At 38.8% G+C, this 20,506-nt stretch overlaps 1 protein-coding gene across 2 annotated transcripts in view; it reads right to left on the minus strand.

The window, feature by feature from the left end:
- FOXN3 (forkhead box N3) overlaps positions 1-20,506 on the minus strand; it is a 129,924-nt gene that overhangs the window by 1,715 nt on the left and 107,703 nt on the right. Inside the window, exons 4-5 of one of the 2 annotated variants that reach the window (XM_010003705.1) lie at positions 18,486-18,551; positions 7,268-7,376 (exon numbers count right to left, since the gene is read on the minus strand). In XM_010003705.1, the coding sequence (XP_010002007.1) occupies positions 7,268-7,376; positions 18,486-18,551 (175 nt within the window). The remainder of the gene's footprint in view (positions 1-7,267; positions 7,377-18,485; positions 18,552-20,506) is intronic. The other variant, XM_010003706.1, reaches the window with a different exon arrangement.

A 20,506-nucleotide genomic window follows, 5' to 3' on the forward strand; every position in this document is an offset into this window, starting at 1 on the left:
GAAAGAAAAAAAAGAGAGGAGAATACTCATCATTGAGTAAAGGCAATATCACTGCCACCCACCAGTTCACCAGCCTTGAAGCCTTCAATCAGTTAAAAAACAACAAACAAGCAAGACTGTTCAAAGTATCACATGATAAACTGCTTTAAAATCTATTCCTGCAATCTTCATGCTATCACTACAGTGCTTTTGCACACTCATGGCCATTCTGTATTACAACCTATTCTTAAAAGCACAGACATTTCTTAGGAGGAATGGCACAGTGGCAATTCCAGAGTATTACTGCTTTTCTATTAAAAAAATGGGAAAGTGCTCCAGGTTTCAGGGAATGGACCTCTCATCTTGTTTCTTTTCAGCAGAAACAGTGGAGTATTTATCCATTGCTGAAAGGTAAGGCTGAAAGCTCGAAAATGGAGGAGTGGTATATAATTCCACAGTTCCTATTGATCTAAATGCTCTTGTCTGTACAGCTTGCTGAAATAAGAAACAGGCTTTTGTGAGCCAGTGACAGGACAATGTTAGAAGGTAGCAAATTAATCAGTCATTTCAAATGTTCTTATTTACAGAATTTTCAAACAAATTTATATAATAGACGGCCCAGTTACTAGCAGAGAAAGCCTCTTGCCAGCCTCTTTTGCTCAAGAAAATTGTTTTCCCCTAGATTTCTGAGTAGCTTTATGATCCATAAATTATATACAAAACCCAGAAGGAATACACAGAGCCCCTTCAATTATTAATAACTAAATGCAATGTCATTCATGATTGTGCAGCGAGCCAGCTGCATTTACTTGGTGATGGTTTGCCACTGCAGGGGTTGTCATTAGAGGATGCCAAATGCTTAAAAGAAGAAATCATCCACACTAAACTAGTTGTAAGGTGAATTTATAACCAACTCCTTAAGATCAGTCATTACAAGGAAGCATGTGATGAATTTTAAGTGACAGATTCTTCATTTTTAGGGTAAATTTACATTTAGGGATGTTAAAATTATCATAAATTAGCATAAAATTAAAGTTATTTGCTTTCACTAGGCAGCTAATAGTCAGATCAATGTGGCTCAATAAAAGTCACATGCTGCCGATTTTCCATTATGAAATAGCAAAAAATTCTTCCTCCAAGGAAACAAATACAGGACAGAATAGGTGGGAACTCAAATGGGATTCCTACCGACTAGGTTATTAGTGAACAAGGTTTCTAAGAAATGGGATTTAAATCAAGATGTCCATTTTCATGTTACTAGATCTACTCCTATTAGTTTGTACTGAGAGATTATGAATAAAAGGAAAGCTCCAGTTCTGTGGAGCAGAGTAACCATGTGCCAAAAAGACACCTCAATTTGCCCCACTCTTGAGTCTCTAGTGTTTGCGTTTACATAAAGGGGCTATACTTTGGATTCAAAAGCTCTGCTCATGGGACTTACTCTAGATCCCAATCCTTACAAAAACCTATAAAAATCGAATGAAAGGGATTACAGAAGGAATGTCCCAAGAGAAGCTGTACTACTATGGGGTTAGCATCCCACCGGGAGTGACTGCAAATAGGGATGATGACAAAAAGAAGTCCACAGAAAGGTGCAAAAAAGAAATCACTTTAAAAAACGGGAGGAAAGGAAATAGCAATACACTTCAAAAGAAAGGCATCTGTGGTGGAACTGGTCAGGAAATGGACAGTATTTGCATCTCAGAAAAATCGTTGGTTTTCACTTACATTTTGAAAGATTTCCAACCAGTTCTGCTTGGGGAAATAAAAAAGGAAGAGAAAGCAGGTCAAGGAGAGAATTAGCAAAGAATATTCACAGAAATGAACATTACTTATACAGGCAGAGTATTTTAGGGTATTCACAAAGTTGAAGTCATGTCTCCTGAAGTAAATTAATCTGGTTTGTATCTTGATACACAATAGCTCAAATGTAAGATACAAAGAATTACTTATAGCTGATAAAAGTACTTTAATAGATATCAAATAAACTAATACCTAAAGCATTCATATTCTGTACACATTTCCAAGACCTTCTCAAGCTCCCTATTGCTCTAATACAGTCACACACTCACTAAGAAATGAATCCATGATCCATTTAGTTCAATATAGATCACCAGTGGACAGAACTCCCCTGCAGTACAGGGGACAAATTTTGACTAGCAAAATCTATTTTTGCTCACAGTTTTCATTATAACTCTATTAGTGAAATAATAACAGATTTTTAAAATAAGTGCTCACTCTGATGTTTGGATTATTTTTGAATTGCAGAGAGCAAGAACAGGTTTAAGAATTTTTTGCTTATTAAAACAGTGAGAGGGAATGAATTTAAAGTAATACATTATTTTTCCCCATTTTTTTGTTTGGGACTTTATTTCAAAATTTTCAGAAATTTCCCTATATTCATATGTTTTAAAGTAGTTTCTTGCTGTTTCAGGAAAGCACATGGGACAGTCTATATAGCTTTTCATCCTACTGACATGGACTGTTTTATTTGCTTGAAAGATCTTAACCATAGCTCTAGACCATGCACAGATTCTTAAACATTTAAATTTGACTGTAGCACAATGACACAGCTCTCAAGCACTGCAAAGATAAGTTTGGACTTCTGAAAGCCTGACTCCATTCCCATTGTAATGGATGGCAGTTCTGCTACTGATGTCATCAGGAGCTGGATGGGATGCTGAGCAGCTGGATCTAGTCAGTAAAGAAATCATGTCCTTTGCATAGTGTTAGTGCCTGTCTTTAAAGGAGTCTTCCTCCAGATGAGATCCAAGTCTCAGTCACTTTTCCAAGGGCAGGTATACCTTCCTTAAACTTCTCTACTAGCTTTAAAAAAAGACAGGTGATCATGTTTTGTTTGCAAGATGGCAAAAAGTTCTGTGGAAAAGTACTTACTGTATTCCACTCCAGAGACAAATATACTCCTTTGATGAGCAAAACAAACCTATGTGGAGTTTAAAGATCACCTTATCTATCTCTGATCCTTGTGGTTGACAGATACTGTACACCCATAGGTGACAGTTTTGGTATGTAATTAGAAACACTCAGTTAAAACACACTGCTGGTGAGATTCTCTGCGGAATGAAATTCCATCAACCTCACATCAGTGGATTTGCTCACGTCAGGCATATGAGGCTCAGGCTCTGCAGGGATACTGCACAGCAGCGGGACGCAAAGACAGACACAAACCCCTCGTGCACTACTGATAACCAAAGAAAATTACAAACATCATGGTGGAGGCTGTCTGCTCAATGTGCCAAAACTGTAGTTCAAACAACTCTAATATTATCTCAGTTTCCAAATGCATGCTCTTCCAAAGAGTTGGTGTAAAGCCCTAACTTGTGTGGATGGTAACTATATATATGATAGAGCTTCTTGCACCTTGCCAAGATACACATTGGCAGATGCACTGACCACTTTGATAGAGGCTATGCCTACCACAAGGGACATAGAAGTCCTCATAATCAAACATTTAAAAGGTATTTTCCAGTGGAGGTACATAGTAAGAGCCAGAGCTCACCTTCAAAGCATAGCCAGCTCCTTGCTGCATGTAAGGCACTACTGGCTTTGCTTGCTTTCATTTAATACCTTTGTAAGTCAGTATCTTCTTTTCTACATATCACTGCATTTGCTCTTAGATTCTCTCAGGAAACTGTATGGGGATATGGTCTGCCAAAAATATTTATGATGGATCTCATGTTAGAGACAAGCTACACGCTGTGCAGCTTTGAAGCATTATTTTCCCCTGCTGCCTTGGGGTGGGTCTTAGACTTGTCAGCCACAACACAGAAAATATGGATGGTAAACAAGCTAAAAGTGGTGTGAATAAAGTAAATAAAAAGCTACTGTCAAAACACATCCAATTATGCTCTTCTGTGGAGATTTAACACCAGAGGATGATTTCCAAAGTAAAAATAGTGTGGGATGCCTTTTCCATTTGTAGAATAGTTTGGAACAAAAGGCCTATTTGTGCAATTTCAGCCAAATGCATTACAACATAATGATGCTTTCCTCAGTTGTTGCTCTTTATTCATGGAAAGTGGTGGAATTGTCGTGTTTATTAAATACTTCTGAGTAGGGTTTTTAACCTAAACTACTGAATCCAATCTTACTTTAAATATAAGAAATAATGACATGTAATTACATGGGAACAGCAACACATTGATACCTTATGCACGAACAAAATACACTAACACATTCAGCCACACTGTTGAAGAAGAACAGCACAGTAAAGTTTCCAACTGATAAGTGCTAACACATCAGAAATCACAGATTTCAGCATCTTAGTCCAATGCTATGGCTTAGGACTCCTTTCTGAATAACAGATTAGTCAAACCACTCCAACTAATTGCAACTGCAAATTTAATTCAAGTCAGAACTGTTTTGACACTGGGAGTCTGCACAACAGGACAAGTTATTTGCAGGTAATTTGGGGGAAAATAAAAAACCCCAAAGTTTAATGTATTATGAAAGGATCCACTACCAAGAAACTACTAGAGGTCCTCCACATGAGTGATGAAAACCACCTTTTTTAGGCCTTTCAGCAAAGGAACTTTTCTCAAGAAAATACAAATTGAATAAAAACTTCTTGGAAAGAAGTTGTCTGGCTTCTCAATATATAAGCAGACACACACTTTCTGCAGATAACTGTAACAGGAGACCTCCTGTGGCTGCTCAGCAGACTTCCTTCCTTGTGAGAAGTGGAAGAGGAAATCAACCTTCTTGAACCTGAACAGGTCTAAAACCATTCCCTCCCAGCCTGACTGGAGCATCCCCCTCTATGCAGGAACGACAGCTCTGTCTGAGCAGTACTCCTAGTCTTGACTGCAACAGAAGAAGGTTGCATGGATGCTGTAGCAAATTCCTCCTGCTGCACGTGATAAGCGGAAGTTATTATCATGAGATGCCATGGAAGCTTCACACAACAGGTCCTATATAGCCCTATGAATCCAAGGAGAAGGGTAAGCACCAAGAAACAGGGTATCTCTTTTACAGTAACTGATAGAAGTATCCAGTTTTGAGAGGACCAGATGTTCTAAGCGGCGTCCTGCATCCAGGCTGACCTTCTTCCTAAAGAAATTCTGAACCTTGATATTCCCAAGAGAAAGGAGAAAGAACTGCCTGCAGAACTTGCTCTATTGCAGAGTCCCTCAACTTCTCCAAAGATTTCAAAGCCTCTCCCACGCCCCCTTGCCCCTTCTCAAGAATTAAAAGAGAGGATATTGCAGGAGTCCTTAAATATGAGCAGACATCATGCAGACCGGGATATATTCATAGCAAGCTATTTCTAATACTGCCTAAGGCTGGAGAAAAGAACAAAAAGAATTAGAAATGTCTGCATTAACTAATTATAAATGCTCTTCTCTGAGACAGAGCAAAATGAACATAAGCAAAGGAGGGGTAAAATTCCTAATTTCCCAAATCTACATTAGCAGGTAGCTGGTAAAGATCCTGTTCTGCCTACTGTGAAAAAACGTGAGAAATAGTCCTCGGAAAATGCGTCAAATGTAACCATATACAGGCTTACAGCACAGCAATTTGAGGATGACTAAGCAGAAGAAAGTTTTCAAGCAGCTTGGAAGGAAAAAAGGTTCTTTCTCCTTCTTGAATCAACCCCAGTTACGAAACAGGGTCCATAACCCCAGTTATGAAGCAGGAAATGCAGATAAACTCAAGAGAGAACATTCAGACCACTATGTCCTTCATTTAGCTTGGACACCTCATAAAATTATATCTAACTTAATATTCCAGTAGTCCCACAGCTCTGCAATCCCCACTGGCGCAGAGAAAAAGTCCTGGCTAAAGTCTGTAGCAAAGCTACTGAAGACAGCTGACCTCTGCTAGCAAGGCCAGACCGTGGTAAAGGGAGATGAACTCTGCAGATTACTGGAGGATGACCCTCAGGGTTGTATCCCCTCAGTGCAGCAAATGTGAAAAACAGCTGAAAAAGTTGCCCACAAAAAATATGGATTTTATTCCAATTAGTGTCTTCCCTTCTATGCATTTTAAGCAACCAGATTATAGGAATGTCATAAGTTCTCTCTCCATTTATTGGCTAGAAATACTGCACCCAAAGGGCCAGACACTAATTCTGGAAAGGGGTAAAAAATGTAAAGAGCAAATAGGAAAAAAATCCCAAATAAATAATAACAAACTAAGTAGCTATCAAGACACTTTATTTCACTGCCTTGTAGCCATTTACTGAGATCAGAGAGTGTAACTGGAACAGCCCAGCAAAGTGGGGTCAGTGCTAATTATTAAACCCCACCCAAAATACCCATTGTCTGAGCTGAAGCAGGTTTTCCAGATACTGAGAGTTCTCAAAGAGAAGGGCACTGGCAGCACACTTGACTAAATTAGTCTCTGTTGTGACTGACTGAAAATGGAGCTACACCTGAGGCAAATTGTTTTTCCACCAATAAACCACCACTGCTTTAAGTAAAGCAATCCACCGAATCACAGTTCTTACTGTTATCACTAGATGTCTCTTACTGCCCTGCTTTCTGAAAGACCTGATTATCTTCAAACTACATTTTACCTTCAGATCTTTCGGTATAACTTCGAAATAGAAACTGCAGTGAAAGAAACTGCTTCACAAACACCTAAGTTAATAATAAAATTACAGCTATACGTTTAGATATCTTTCAGAACTTGCTTTAATATTATTGATACTCTTCTCACTGGTATTTCATCTAGGAAAAGGTCTTTCAGAAAAGGGAGGAAGGAGAAGGAAAAACCATTTGCACTTAGAAGAACAGGTCACTGTAGGTTTTCAACATAAACAGCCTGTTGTTTGCTAGTGAAAATAAAACCGCTTTTTACAAAACAGTGTGCAACAGAAATATGCCATTGCCATCTTGCAAAGAATGATAACCTAACAATTTTAGGTGGCAGAGTTTTATTTCAAGAGGACAAGGGGCAATAGGCATGAACTGGAATACAAGAAGGACTATCTGAATATGAGGGAAAAGTTATTTATGGTGAGGGTGACAAGACACTGGAACAGGCTGCCCAGGGAGGTTGTGGAGTCTCCTTCTCTGGAGACATTCAAGACCCACCTGGATGCAGTCCTGAGTAATGTGCTCTAGAGGATTTTGCTTTAGGAGGGGGGTTGGACTAGACAATCTCTAGAGGCCAATTCCAACTGCAGTGATTCTGTGATTAGAACCTCAGAAGTATTAGCTAGCAGCAAAGGATCTGCTGACCAGAGCTTACATATGCTTTTACATTCCCTGCAAAATACTGATTTGATTCATTTCATGAAGATCCTGCAATGAGCCACTCTTACCTTACTGCAACAGCCATGCTTCCTATAGGGTTGATTGGCAATGGCCTGGCTCCAGGGAATATTCCTCTACTCAGAACTCGAGCTCCATTTTGTATCACTCCTGGAGGAACTGAAAAAAAAAAAAAAAAAGAACATTTTTTCTTTTAAAGGAAAAGTTAGACAAATGTAGGAGTAAATTGTGGAACTTACGCTTTTCAAGGAACTGAGAAAACGTTAGAGAGGCTTGTGTAGTGTACTGCTTACCTTGAACATCTCAGCCTCAGCTCTTGGAAACACCATGCTACTTCCAATTTTCATGGCAAAAAAATTAAGAGCAACCAATGATAACATGGCTTGTGGACGCCACTGCCTGACCTAGTTGAACATAAGCACTTCCTAGTAGAACATAAGCACTTCACTGCAAGAACATAGGACATAGCTTTTTATCATCTCAGCTTACTTTCTGAGCAGCAATCTCTTGGCCTATCTCTGCTGCAAAATAAAGTATTAACTACAAATATGGATTTACCAAAAGAGACAAACAAGGCATTAGCTCCATATCACTAATTAGATGCTCTCTCCTACCACCTCTGTCCCCCAGCCTGGCAGCAGTCATGCACTTCCAGCACATGGCTGGGGCACAGCTGAGCCTCCTCCATCCAACACAGCACACTGAGGCCACTGACACTAGAATGTGTAGGTACTGGTCCCTACAGATAAGAGATTTCCCTGGTGCCTTTTAACTTGGTTGTGTATCAGAAGCTGCAGTTCTGGCCCACAAGATTTTAACCTACAAGAAAGTGCTTCTTTTCTATCCAGGCAAGCTTCTGTGCCCTGCTTAGCCTAGGGCAGCCAACCTCTGAGTTGAAGGAAAAGCAGAAGCAGCATTACCATCGCACCACCAAAGGAAGTGTCTGTCCTTAGCAGGTCCTCAGCATTTTTCTCCTCCACTATGGGATGCAGGACTACTGAACACAGTTCTAGACCATGCACTTACCGGGGACTTATGCATAATGCCATTTGTTTGCACAGATATTATGCCCCTTCAGTTTGAAACAGTAACCTCCAACAGCCTCAACTTGAACTTGCTTCTTTAACATTCACAGATAGCCAAGTTTGCTCACTTTTTCTTTGTTATAAAAGTCATCATTCATACTGTAACTTCCCGTGATGGATAATGTCACAAAAGAGAATGATAATCATTACTCTGGATGTATTACTTTTAAACATACAGATATTCTATAAATACATATATAAAATGCAAACCATATCACTTTATAGACACCTACACTATTTTATTCTTAAACAAATTACAGGGAGACTAGAAAAATCATTCAGCCTAAGAGTCAACACATACACTTTACCTGCCCAACTTCAGATGCTCACACCTGAAAATATTCTGAGGCAGAGACAAATAGGCTCAGAAGTATATTATTTCTAAGCTTCTGAGGTACGTTTCTAATGTCCTATCATCATCAAGCCAGATCCACCTCCCCTCCTGCTACCCTGATGCTCACCTTGCTTCACTCTAGACCACACAGATTACTTCTGGGAAAATAATCTTCTTTCTCCTGCTGGTGAGAGCATATCACCCTCCCTAATCAAATCCTGTCACTGTGTTATGCCCACCCTTGCTTTTAAGCACCTCTGAAGAAAAGGTCATTTATATTTAGGTGTTTAAGTACAGCCTCAAAATGGCTAAAATTACAGAACATACTTTATAACAACTAGGGTCAGCTTTCAGTGACCAAAATAATTTAAAAATTGCTTGTTACTATTTATACTTCACTGCTTTGTGCACTTTTTCCTCCAGCACTAGATTATGAGAACTCAAACAAATCTGTTTCCCTCAGGGGACACTATCAGGCTTTCAATGAACCAATGTTTGGGTTTATAAATACTATAGAGGAATCTTATCTTGCTAAAACCTCCAAATTTTGATTTTCTAATTATGTTTGTTTCATTAAGATGGCCAAAATACCAGTGTTACAAAAGGAAAGCAGTCTGCTCAAGGATATGGCTTATCTAAAATGCACAGATAACAGGTAAATTCAAAGTACCACATAAACTTGATAAACCTAAAACCAGATTACACTACAAAATAGTTTCTCTATATTTACAAAGTCCGGTTAAAATAAATTCACCAGGAGTTTTGACCAAGAAAGATCTGGGAATTTTCTCTTTACTCTGATACAAACCAGTTTTATACTGAAATGAAACACTTATGCACACACACAGAGCCACCTATCAGTTAGCTATGGATGTTGCCTAAACATATATATGCACATAAAACTTCAAAGCAAAAACACTGACAGTTCTTTTGCAAAAAGACATCAACAGGCTCCTTGATGCCCAAACTCTTCTTTCTGTGGTTACCTAATTATCCAGGTTGGCAGAGTTAGCTGATGCTTATCCTTTCTCCTCTCCTACCCTGTCTTTCTGCCTTACTGAAAAGTCCCATTGCTTCTTTAAAAAATCTTGTTCACTTCTCCATCACTTCTTTAAAAATACTGTCTCGTGTTTTTCATTCTTTGCCTTCTCTGAGTTTTCTTTTTTCCTGCATTCTTATATATAAAAAATATATATTGCCAAGTCTCATAGCTCAGACTTTCCATGTATTTACATCCCCACTCAAACCCATTCTCCATCTTCCTTGACCCTTTGCAGGTTTGTAAGTCATGGTGTGCTGTTCAGAAATACTCTCTTCAAAAGCTTCACATGTAAAAACATCCCCACCACAACACACACACACACTCCACATCATCCTTTCAAGAATTAACAACTGTTAAAAAAAAAAAAAAGTTTGCTCTCTGAAAATATCCCCCAAAAGACAACTTGGTACCTATTCTTGCCAATGAAACTCGTTTCAGTGATGTCTGGTCTGTTCAGCATTGACACCAATCATTAAAATGCTTCAACAGGCCTATTAATGCCAGAAGGGGCCTTTTCTGAAGTACAGCACATTGAAATTACCATTCAGAATTCAGTAACTATTTCAGTTTGCAACAGCAGTGTTATTGCTACTGATTTTATTTTTATAGTTTCCCAAAGCTCTCTGAATTATGACTCAGCAAGATCACTATGTCACTAGTCAAGTTGTGCAGACAGACAAAAAGAAAAGTTGTATGCAAGGGGTCAGCTGAAGGAGGACACTGGACGATGCAGTGTATCCTTTCAGGAAACATCTGGAACCATCATGAAAAAAAACCAACCCACCACAACTTGCTGGTACATTAGTTTCTGTAGCATTCTTAACCTAAAATGAAAAGCAGGATCACAATAATTCAGTGGTAGAAGGTATTAACTTCTAGTTATCCACATAACCAATGTGCCACTGTAAGACTGATCTCTACTGCTCATGCATCTCTCCTTACAGTATCTAAAGCATCGATACTCATCCTTCCCTAAAATGACAGCAATTATTTTTCTTTAAAAAAAATTCTATGTATATAAACTGCTAATACATGGTCCCTGGTACCTGGACAGTTTCCCTGCCTTTGTGCAGGTTGTATGAAGATGTCTACTTATTATACAAGGAATTTTTTTCCACATGTAGGTTCCTTTGAAGGGTTGTGGATTATTTACTGGATTTACTTTATTCCAAAGATACCTTTATGCCTTACAAGCTTTAATTATGTTTCAAAACCATACTTTGAGGTGAGGTATTTATATTTTAGATTGAAGATTCAAGGTGTGGAGGCAAGATAATTCACTCTAAGCCGTATCATCAATCAACGGCAGTTTGGACTAACACCTTACAGTCCAGACTCCTCTTTCATAATCCTTCTTTAACCAACAATACAAGCAGGTTACATGGCTCCCAGTTCCTCTGCAGAAGTGTGAAATGTAATTTGCACCTCTTCTGTGAAAGTGCTTAGAGATGTTTATATCTTAGAAACTAAGCTCAAGAAAACAATGCAAAAAAGATCTGTGAATTTCTTTGATTAAGGTTTCTTCTTTCACAAAATGTTCCTAGTGAAATGCAAAGAATCCAAAACAAAAAAATAATAATTCACCTTTAGCCTTCATCACTGCTGTGTTTTCAAGGAGGCATTGGATCTCATTCTGCTCTCAGGAAGCTTAAATTCAGGAAATACTTCCACTGGAGTAAAGTTAAACTGTGTACAGAGAATCTGCCCCTAACCTGCTGCATGAATGGGAAAATAATTTTGGGATCTTATGCTGCTTTTCCCACAACCTGAGTAAGATCTGCTGACATTTCAAGTCTCCAAGAGCTAACTGCAGAGAGAAGCTATGCATCCAAGGTAACCACTCCAGACTGCACCTCTGAAATTCTGAAAGGGGGAAAACAATCTGTCTATTGTAGCAAATTTTCACATTACATTTTAACAGACAATCAAGTGAATGCCACATAGGAGAACACACCATAATAAGAATCCATCAAAAGACCATCTTCAGCTAGTGTTAAAAAGACCCAACAGAAGCCCTCAAAAATGTTTGTTTTGTAGCCTGTACTCAGCCTCTGGTGATGAAAATTAAGTAGGTGGACATATGATCACTCCACAGCCAGTGTGGAACTGTTTTAATTCAGAGCATAGTCTTGTAAGCACACGAGCTGAGTAGAATATCCCAAACTGTGGACTTCTTCCGTCGCATCCCTCAACAGATCGCATCTGTAATCTCTTGCAAGTGTGCATGCAGGTAAAGCAAACTTCCTCCATCCAGCTGAGATAAAAACCTCATCTAAGGCCTTCAAAACAATCAAAACCATGTTAAACTAGGTCCTTCCCTGAGAAGTGATTGATTTAATACACAATAGAGCTATTTGGCAAAACTAAAATGGAAAAGGAGGTAATACTCCATTAATGGAGTCATCAGACACATGGGCACACTAACAACTCACTAAATAAGGAAACCAACTTCCTGGCTAAATGTTGGCACATGGAAAGTTAAATGAAATACCAGCGCTGAGAATGATTTGTTGTAAACCAAGGCAATTCAAAAGAAAAGAGCTAATATGTTCTTTATGTCATCTGGTAAACAAGAACACACTTAACTAAACAGTCTGACTCAAGGTGGCCAATATATAGACTAGTCAGAAAAACTGAACAGTACTTATTGAAAACTAACTTTAAAAAAGTGGAATATGAAGGTATAATGTAGGGACTGGTTCTCTGCCTCTTGTGTGATCATGTAACATGTGCATTTACCTCAGAACTCTCTTCCTTGACCTATCTCTTCTAGCACAGAAGAAAGCATTACTGACAAGAGATACTGAATTTTTGCTAATACCTATCAGCTTCAGCTTTTTGTCTGTCAATCTCTCTTCCAGGACAGCGTTTAGCAGAATACTTTTATCTCAGGCTACAGAAACTGAAAATAGGAAATTGCTAATGATGTATAATTGATGGGACATCAGAAGTTGCCAAAAGCAAATGTTATCGACCAGATGCGTAATTTCATTCACTTCAACTCTCTTATCCAAGGCATAAATTTGATGCCATGTGCCTATCTTCTTCTATTTTACTGCTCAAGGACAATTTTACTTCTCTTAAATTCCATAGTCTGGTCCTAACAAACTGCAAATCAAGGATGCATCCAACAAGCCATTTATTCTGAACAAAAATCAAGGCGGGGAAGAGAAGTGTATCCTGACAATCCTATCACACTCATACCTTGTCTAACGACACCTAATAAAAACAATGAAATCTTCTGAATGATTTTTTCTGTAAGTAGAAAACCATGGCAAGTTGTTCTTCATTTTGGGGATGCTGTAAATGCTCAACATCAAACTAAATCATGCTGCTAAATCAAAATATGAGAAGCAGGGAGAAAGAAATAGAACGTATTTAATGAAAATAAGTTTTCTTTCCAATTGTCTTTCTTCAATTTAATGACTTAACACAGAAACAATTAAGTAAAACTGAAAAAAAACCAACCAACAACCCCCCCCCAAAAAAAAAACAAACAACACCCCAAAACAATTTACTGCCAATGGTTTATCTTGTTCTGATACAAAGAGTTAGGCTGGAAGCTGTCTAATAAGTTACAATACGTGACTTGTCCAGAAACAATACAAACAGAACATTACAGTTATTGAGTTTCACCTACCATAAAAATATCCCAAGAAAACAGCACGTTCCATTTGATCCTATTTGGAGGATTTCTGTCTGTTATTAAGGCAGTTTTATACAAATCTTTTGTCTTGATTCCTGTAAATATTTCTTCCACATATACAATCCACTTCCATTAGCTTAAAAAAGCATATTTCATTGGGGTACAATTTTAGAAGTATAGAGGTACAGTATTAGTAGACCTCTTTAGGGAATTACTTCTTCTCCTGTCAAATTTAAAATATATGTACCTATTCTTGGCTTTACATACTTTGAGACAAAGATTAATAAAGATTTCCAAACCAGGCAGACATTGATCTTATCCTTGGACAGCTTATTTTTTAAGAAGCACCCAGCAAAACTCCATGTCACATGCTTTCCAAACATCTTTAACATGGGGCTCCAGTCTCCTGTAAGGAACCACCCACAAAATCAGTGCTGCAACGTTTCCTGAAGGCCACCACTTTCCAGGTAACCTGAGTGAGCAGTGGTATGCAGTTTCGAAAACTGAAGATGGATGTTCAGGGCTGAGAGGACCCTCAGTTTTATAGTTTCTACCCATATCCTTCCTGCAAGAACTATTCAGAACTGTTTGCAGTATTGAACTTCAGCTTGAGCAATGTACTTACACTTGTGAGCAATTTCCAAATGATATAGCAACAGGCAAAGGACAACTCACGAATTCAAAGCTATACATAATATCGCTGAGTCAGCAGTTTCCTGAATTAAGACAGGATTTCCAGTAAAATCACTTGGACCACAGTCTTGTTTCACTAGCAGTAGCAGCAATACACTACACACATTCCATTTTTACTGGTCCCTTCCAAAGAAAAAATGGTTCCAATGATTCAGAATTACCTCACCAGTTAAGAAGGTATTGCTACTCTGAGGCACTGGAACAGGCGGCCCAGGGAAGGGATCATCATCCCTGGAAGTAACTAAAATACATGTAGCTATGGTGCTTAGGGGCATGGTTTAGTGGTGAACTCAGCAGTGTGCTAGGTTAATAGTTGGATTTGATGACCTTAAATGTCTTTTCCAGCCAAAACGGTTCTATCATTCTATTTAAATGATTACAGTGATTTGCATCTCAGGAAATTCAAACCCACTACAAAACCACAAAAAAAATCTCCACTTTATTAATGGCAAAACACAATGGTTTAGCAAGGCTAAATGGCATACCCAGGCTGCTACACTCTTATATAAGAGCTGTGAATGCCACACTTGAGTGACAGGTGGTAACATTTACTTTAAAGACATTGGTAAGAACTGTAGTATTGAAAACCTTTTAAGTGGTACAAAACTAACCCACGGGTTTCACTGAGTTAGTAGCTGTGGGGCATGGTCCATCTTCTCTCCCCCCATGTCTGCTAACATGAACTTTGCCATTTGTTCACAACCTCCTTTTCCTCTGTCATCTATGAATTAGATTCTCATCACGGAAAAAAGGCCCAGAAATTTGATGCAACTTGCCCAAGATGGCCTAGCCATTACCCAGCCCACTGCAGGTCAAAATACAGTTCTTAATACAAGTAATGTATTTTGGAATTAATATTAATGCACTGGCTACTAATCAAATCCAAAGTATTCATAGCTTGTGATAGCTGCTATTGAAGAAAGCAGGTGGTTCAGTTGCTGTTTCTTTTTAAACATAATAAAACCATACGAAACATGATGAAATACAAGGAATTCCATAAACTGAAGCAAATGAAGTATCAAAACTAGTTACCTACATGCCCTTTCTTAGCATATCACAGTATCTTTCATGCTTTATAAGTAGTTGGCTACTTTGAACTTCTGACTTTAATTACAATCTGGAAATATTTGGTCTGCAAGGTGTTAATATTTTTAGAAATTAACTTCTGATGTCAACACCCTTACTACAGTTGCATTACTTCCAATCTTTAGTAGCCATGTAAACAATCAATTTCATAAGACTGTAAGGCAAAACCTCCACAAATGCAAAATAATCCTAATAATGATGTTTTACTCTTTTATTCTGCCTTTTTTTTTTCATGAAACCTAAAGCACAGTGTGACTGGGGTAAATGATAAGCAATGTTTGTGCCAGCTGAGACAGCACTTCAAGATTTCATAGAAAAGCAAAAGCTGATTTCGAATCCGTGTGTGGTTGTTTGCAGTGTTTCACACATGGGTACAGAGTTTCAAATGGTCATTTAAAACCATAAAGCTAATTCATATATATGTTACAAAGCAGGCATAGTTCACTCCTGATTTGCTAATACCAGTGAGATGTGATTTTTTTCTGACATACTGTATTAGAAGAAAAAAACCAAAACATTAATACTTTAAATGATGGCTTTAGCTAACTTCATCCTAAAGATGCTTTTAGCACCCACACTGCCTAGATGACCACGGATTTTTACCCTGCTCAAAAGGTAGCTTTTAATCCAAGAAAATGCCTTCAAATTCAAAAGCCAACTCATGTAACGATCCACATAAATATGAATCCAGACTGTCACAATCTACTTTGGATGTATCTATGTTTCACAACAATGGTTAAGTGTTTGTAGGACCAGCAAAGGTGTTAATGAAGCAGTTTTAAACTTGTTGACTAGCCAAGTTGTTATACCATGAAACGACACTCAGGTTCTGCCTTCATCTCACCATCTTTGTTGTGGAAGTAACTGGCACATTCAGAGTTAAGAGTCTCAGACCAAAGGGTGTTTCAGTCAGGCATTAACACCTGTGACCAAACAGTAAACTAAGAGCCTCTCTCTTCAAATCTTGTCTTCAGAGGATGGGGCATTTGCAGCCCTGATGGCTTCAGCCCATGCTTTGACACCACAGTCTAATATGATGAACACAACTCTGAATCTTCAAGGGAATAAACAATACCAGCATGCTTACTGCCCTGATTTTTCACAGCTTGATTTACAGACACTGTAGTCACTGGCAGAGCAGAGAAGGAACTGTGAACTTCTAGATGATGCTCAGCATTGTGATGAATTTTTTATAGCCCAATTGCCTTTTATTTGAAAACTAATTTTAAATGTGATTTTTCATGTAGTTGTTTCTTAATGTGCAGCGGTAATTAATTTGTTTTAAGTTGCCTAAGATCTTCCTAACATGGTAGATCAATAAGACCCAACTGCAATTTATAGGACAGGCTGATTTACTTCCTCAGGTATCCATTCACATACACACATACAATACTTCTCTTTTGTAATTTATAGGACCTCCGAGGTTATGATAAAACTTCTGCCCTTCCCTCCTGGCATCAGCCAATTCTACCCAACATTTGGAGGACTCATGAGCATCTGAGCAGACCGTGCATTTCAGTTTAAAGGCACAGAGACTGCTGACACTAAGCAAGGGGGGTGGATTAGATGATCTTCAGAGATCTCTTCCAACCCCAAAAACTCTGCAACTCCGTGACACTGTGAGGGACCAATGCAAATGAGGAGCCATCTTTCTGCTCTCACCTCCCTCTCCCTGTTTTCCTCCTGACACAACAGCCCACTGGGAAGGTGACATGGGGGGAGAGATATGCCAAACTCATAGAAGGCTAGAATTTCCTTCCTCAGAGCAACCTCTACAAACTAAAATAGCAGTAAGTCATTTATCAACCTCCAAGCTATGATCTCTACAACATGACAGTGCCCAAGCCTTCAAATCACTTCCATGCAAACACCTGCAGTGCTGGCAAACATATGTGATAAAAATCTGCAGTATGTTAAGTATATGCAGCTTACTATGGATCTCCTCCCTTTCTTGTCTGCAGTCTTCTCCTGGTCTCCAGTTCCTTCAGGAGTTCTGATTATTCAGCATTTTCCCTATTCTTTTCTTTGCACATACTGCTTTATTTCTCCTTTCCGCTCCCACATACTCTTTTACCCCAAAACACTCATTCTACCCCAACTTCTTTTCACCTTATTTCTGCCCCACAAACCTAGCTTCTTTAAATTTTTGATCCTTTGAAGATCTCTCATTTTACTCTTCCCACTAAGCCCAGTGATAATCTCCTCTGCCTGATAAAATCTTTCCTTTTTCCAACTTACACATAGCCGGGATTGCTTGGCCATTTACTGCACACAGTCCCTGAAGGCTGTTCAGGAGAGGAGGACAAGGACCACTCTTCCCTCTTTCCAGAATGGACCATTTCTTGGCACATTCTGCTCTCCCCAGAGAGGAGCTTCTCAAGAGGCACTTCTCTGGCAGGGTCACAAAGCAGGCTGACAATAGCTTTCCTTGGCTGCACAGGAAATGCTTTGATGGTAATTGACTCTCTTCCCTAGGCAGAGTATCAAAGTTTAAATCAAGGCTTCCCCTGAAATTTGGATTTGGTTGCATAAGATAGAACAATAGTGGTGATGCTAGACAGGCTTGATAATGGCTTCTATTTTAACTTCTGCCTTTATTTTTTAGAGCTGCCTGTCACTTAGCATTACTACTGTGCTTGCTGACCAGTGATATGTTTGTTTTCTTCTACTCCCTGCTTTTGTGTGGCTGTATTTCTTTACGAATTTCTCTAATATCTTCACTACAAGCTCTGTGGGGCAGGATGATTCCCACCCTATTTGCATAGCTCAGTACACTAGGGGCCAAGGCCCTATCAGTGCTCTGTTAATACACAGCATCAAAACCTCAGGTCTGGTCATGAAACAAGGACAGTATAGGCAGGAAATGAGACCTTTCCTTGCTCCCGGAGCCTGCCTACTGCCTTGCATCAGACAGAGGAAAATAGGCAGGATGTGTGCAAGGAAAGAGTTGAAACAGTGCCCAAGTGAATGGAAACTATCCAGATGGCTGTGGTAACTCACACGATGGGAGTCAAATCAAAACAAAATGAAAACAAAACCATATGCCACGTCCCCTTCACTCTCTTGCTCTCTTTCTCTCCCTGCCTTTCTCCTTTCTATCAGTACAGATAACAGTACGTTACTCAATTATGTGTATGTCATGAATAACAATAACCTTTCTTTTCCATTAGAGATCATGGATTACTGTTATTCATATGACAAAGAATGTAATATGAACCACAAAATTACACTCATGTAAGGGTCAAGGAAGTGTAAGGGTCTACAAGGGAAGACGTATTTCTTCATTAAATTCTTCTTTTTATCTGGTACGCTGTACACTTATAAAAGAGAATATTAACTTTACACGTCTATGTTGCTATATGCTATAGAAATATCTACTCACAACCTGCTTGTATCTCAGGGGGAGTATTCAAAAGCATCATGGCAGTGGCAGCATCAATGTCAGGATCTGGAAAAATCAACCAATAAATACATTATTTACAACTGGGCTAATCTTCTTGCCCCCACTGCTAAACTACAGGTTCAACCAAATGTCTGCAGTGCAAAGGTGTAAGAGCTTATTATTCAGAGGGCTTGTCGATCAGGCATTGAATTTACCCACAAACTTGCATGTGATCCCATTGCTACTATTAAGCAGAGCACAGTGATGAATGTCACCAAACCACACTCCTGTGTGTATGGCACCTTGGCTGTTAGCCTCAAGAATTCACTGTTTAATTCTGTGGAGAGTATTATGATTTCATTACAAAGGATCTGTGAAAGCAAGTGCAACATGACAATTTGGAAGCAACACACAAGGATGAGCTGACAATAGGGAGGGAAAGCATAAGGAACACCTACACCTGAGCAAGTACAGAAGATGATACCCGATCATTTGGATTTGTCTGTAAGGATTTCAGCAATGTTTGAGAAAGTGATGGAAGCCAAACAGCTACAATTATGGGGGGAAAAAAAAAAAGAAACTAGCATTTCATTGAAGCACCAACTGATTTGCATCCTCACCCATTGTCACTTTAATATAAGCAAAAATCATCGGCCAGCTGCTGTTAATTCTTAAATTGCTTTCTGAATCCATCACAGTCAGTTGACAGATGGTAACTTATAGAGACAGAACAAAATATGATCCTTTTATAACTATATTCACTTGCTTCGCACACAGCAGCTCGGCTGCTATGGAAATGTAGGTAGCTATGACAACAGTAAACAAGCCCAGAACGGCCACTGAATAAGCTGAAAAGAACATCTGCCCCAGCAAAGCGTCCCAGCTGCCCTGGGGCGCAACTTGCTAATCGTGCAGTGATGCCGTGTGACAGAGAAAGCCGCCTATGCCATGTCCAAATAAATGAAGTGTGCAATTGAAGCAGACATAAAAACACACACCCTGGCCCAATGCTGCTTCTGTGCTGCTAAACTGAATGACTAATGAGTATGCGTTTGTTGCTTGGTTTTGGGTTTTGGTTTTTTTTAAGCTTGTCAGTATTTATACTAAATTACATTTAAAAAAAAATCAATTTACTGCTAATAGCTTCATGGTACTTTATTTTGGCTATTATGTCCGAAAATTACTTTTCACTGTTAAAAATATACGTATATTGTACCTTTACATATTCCAAATCTATTTCCAGTAGAGTAATGTGATGTGGTATAAAGTCCTGCAATTTATTAACAATGCAAATGACATAGAGAGGATTTCAATATCTGCTTAAGGAAAATAGAAATTTACTTGACCAACTAGGGAAAAAAAGATGGGAGTTTTTGTTAGTTTAAGTATTTCCATGGATAGCTGGAAACACACTTCTAATGGCTACTCTATTTAACAGTAAACATTAACGGTGCACTGGGTGTAAAACTGAAGTTGAAGCAGCAGCAGACTAAATGGGTGTAAAAGACGTCGATATACGGGAAAGCAGGTGTCTGTCTGTCTCCTGGACAGGGCAGCATATCCTTTTCTAAAAGTTACTAACAGACTTCTTAGAAAAGCAACTTTACCAACTTATGTTCATGTCCAAGTTTGTAGATGCATCAATATGCTGAAAGTGCCCTTTCCAAACAGGTTTATTCCCAAACACGTTATGTCGCAGGACTGGGTCCACACAGAACACAACCCACACAGCAAGAGTTTCCCTTTAGTCAATCTGAAGAGTGATAATCTAACACCAAAAAGGAAGGCACAACTCAAAGAAGCCTGAGAAAAGAAGTTGAACCAGAATTCTTCCATCTCTTTCCTACCACACAATCAGAAGATTGTTAGAAGTTGAATATAATGTGTCATAATTCACAGAACCAACTTCAGCATTTGTTCATTGCTTTTTCCTAAATTTTGTTTTCTTATTTTACTTTAAGTAAGATTTCACCATTGGGTAACGTAGCATAATCTTAATTGAAATAATAAAAGAACAGAAC

The sequence above is a fragment of the Chaetura pelagica genome, unplaced genomic scaffold, assembly GCF_000747805.2.
Source record: "Chaetura pelagica isolate M959 unplaced genomic scaffold, ChaPel_1.0 scaffold48, whole genome shotgun sequence".
Taxonomy (NCBI): Eukaryota; Metazoa; Chordata; class Aves; order Apodiformes; family Apodidae; genus Chaetura; species Chaetura pelagica.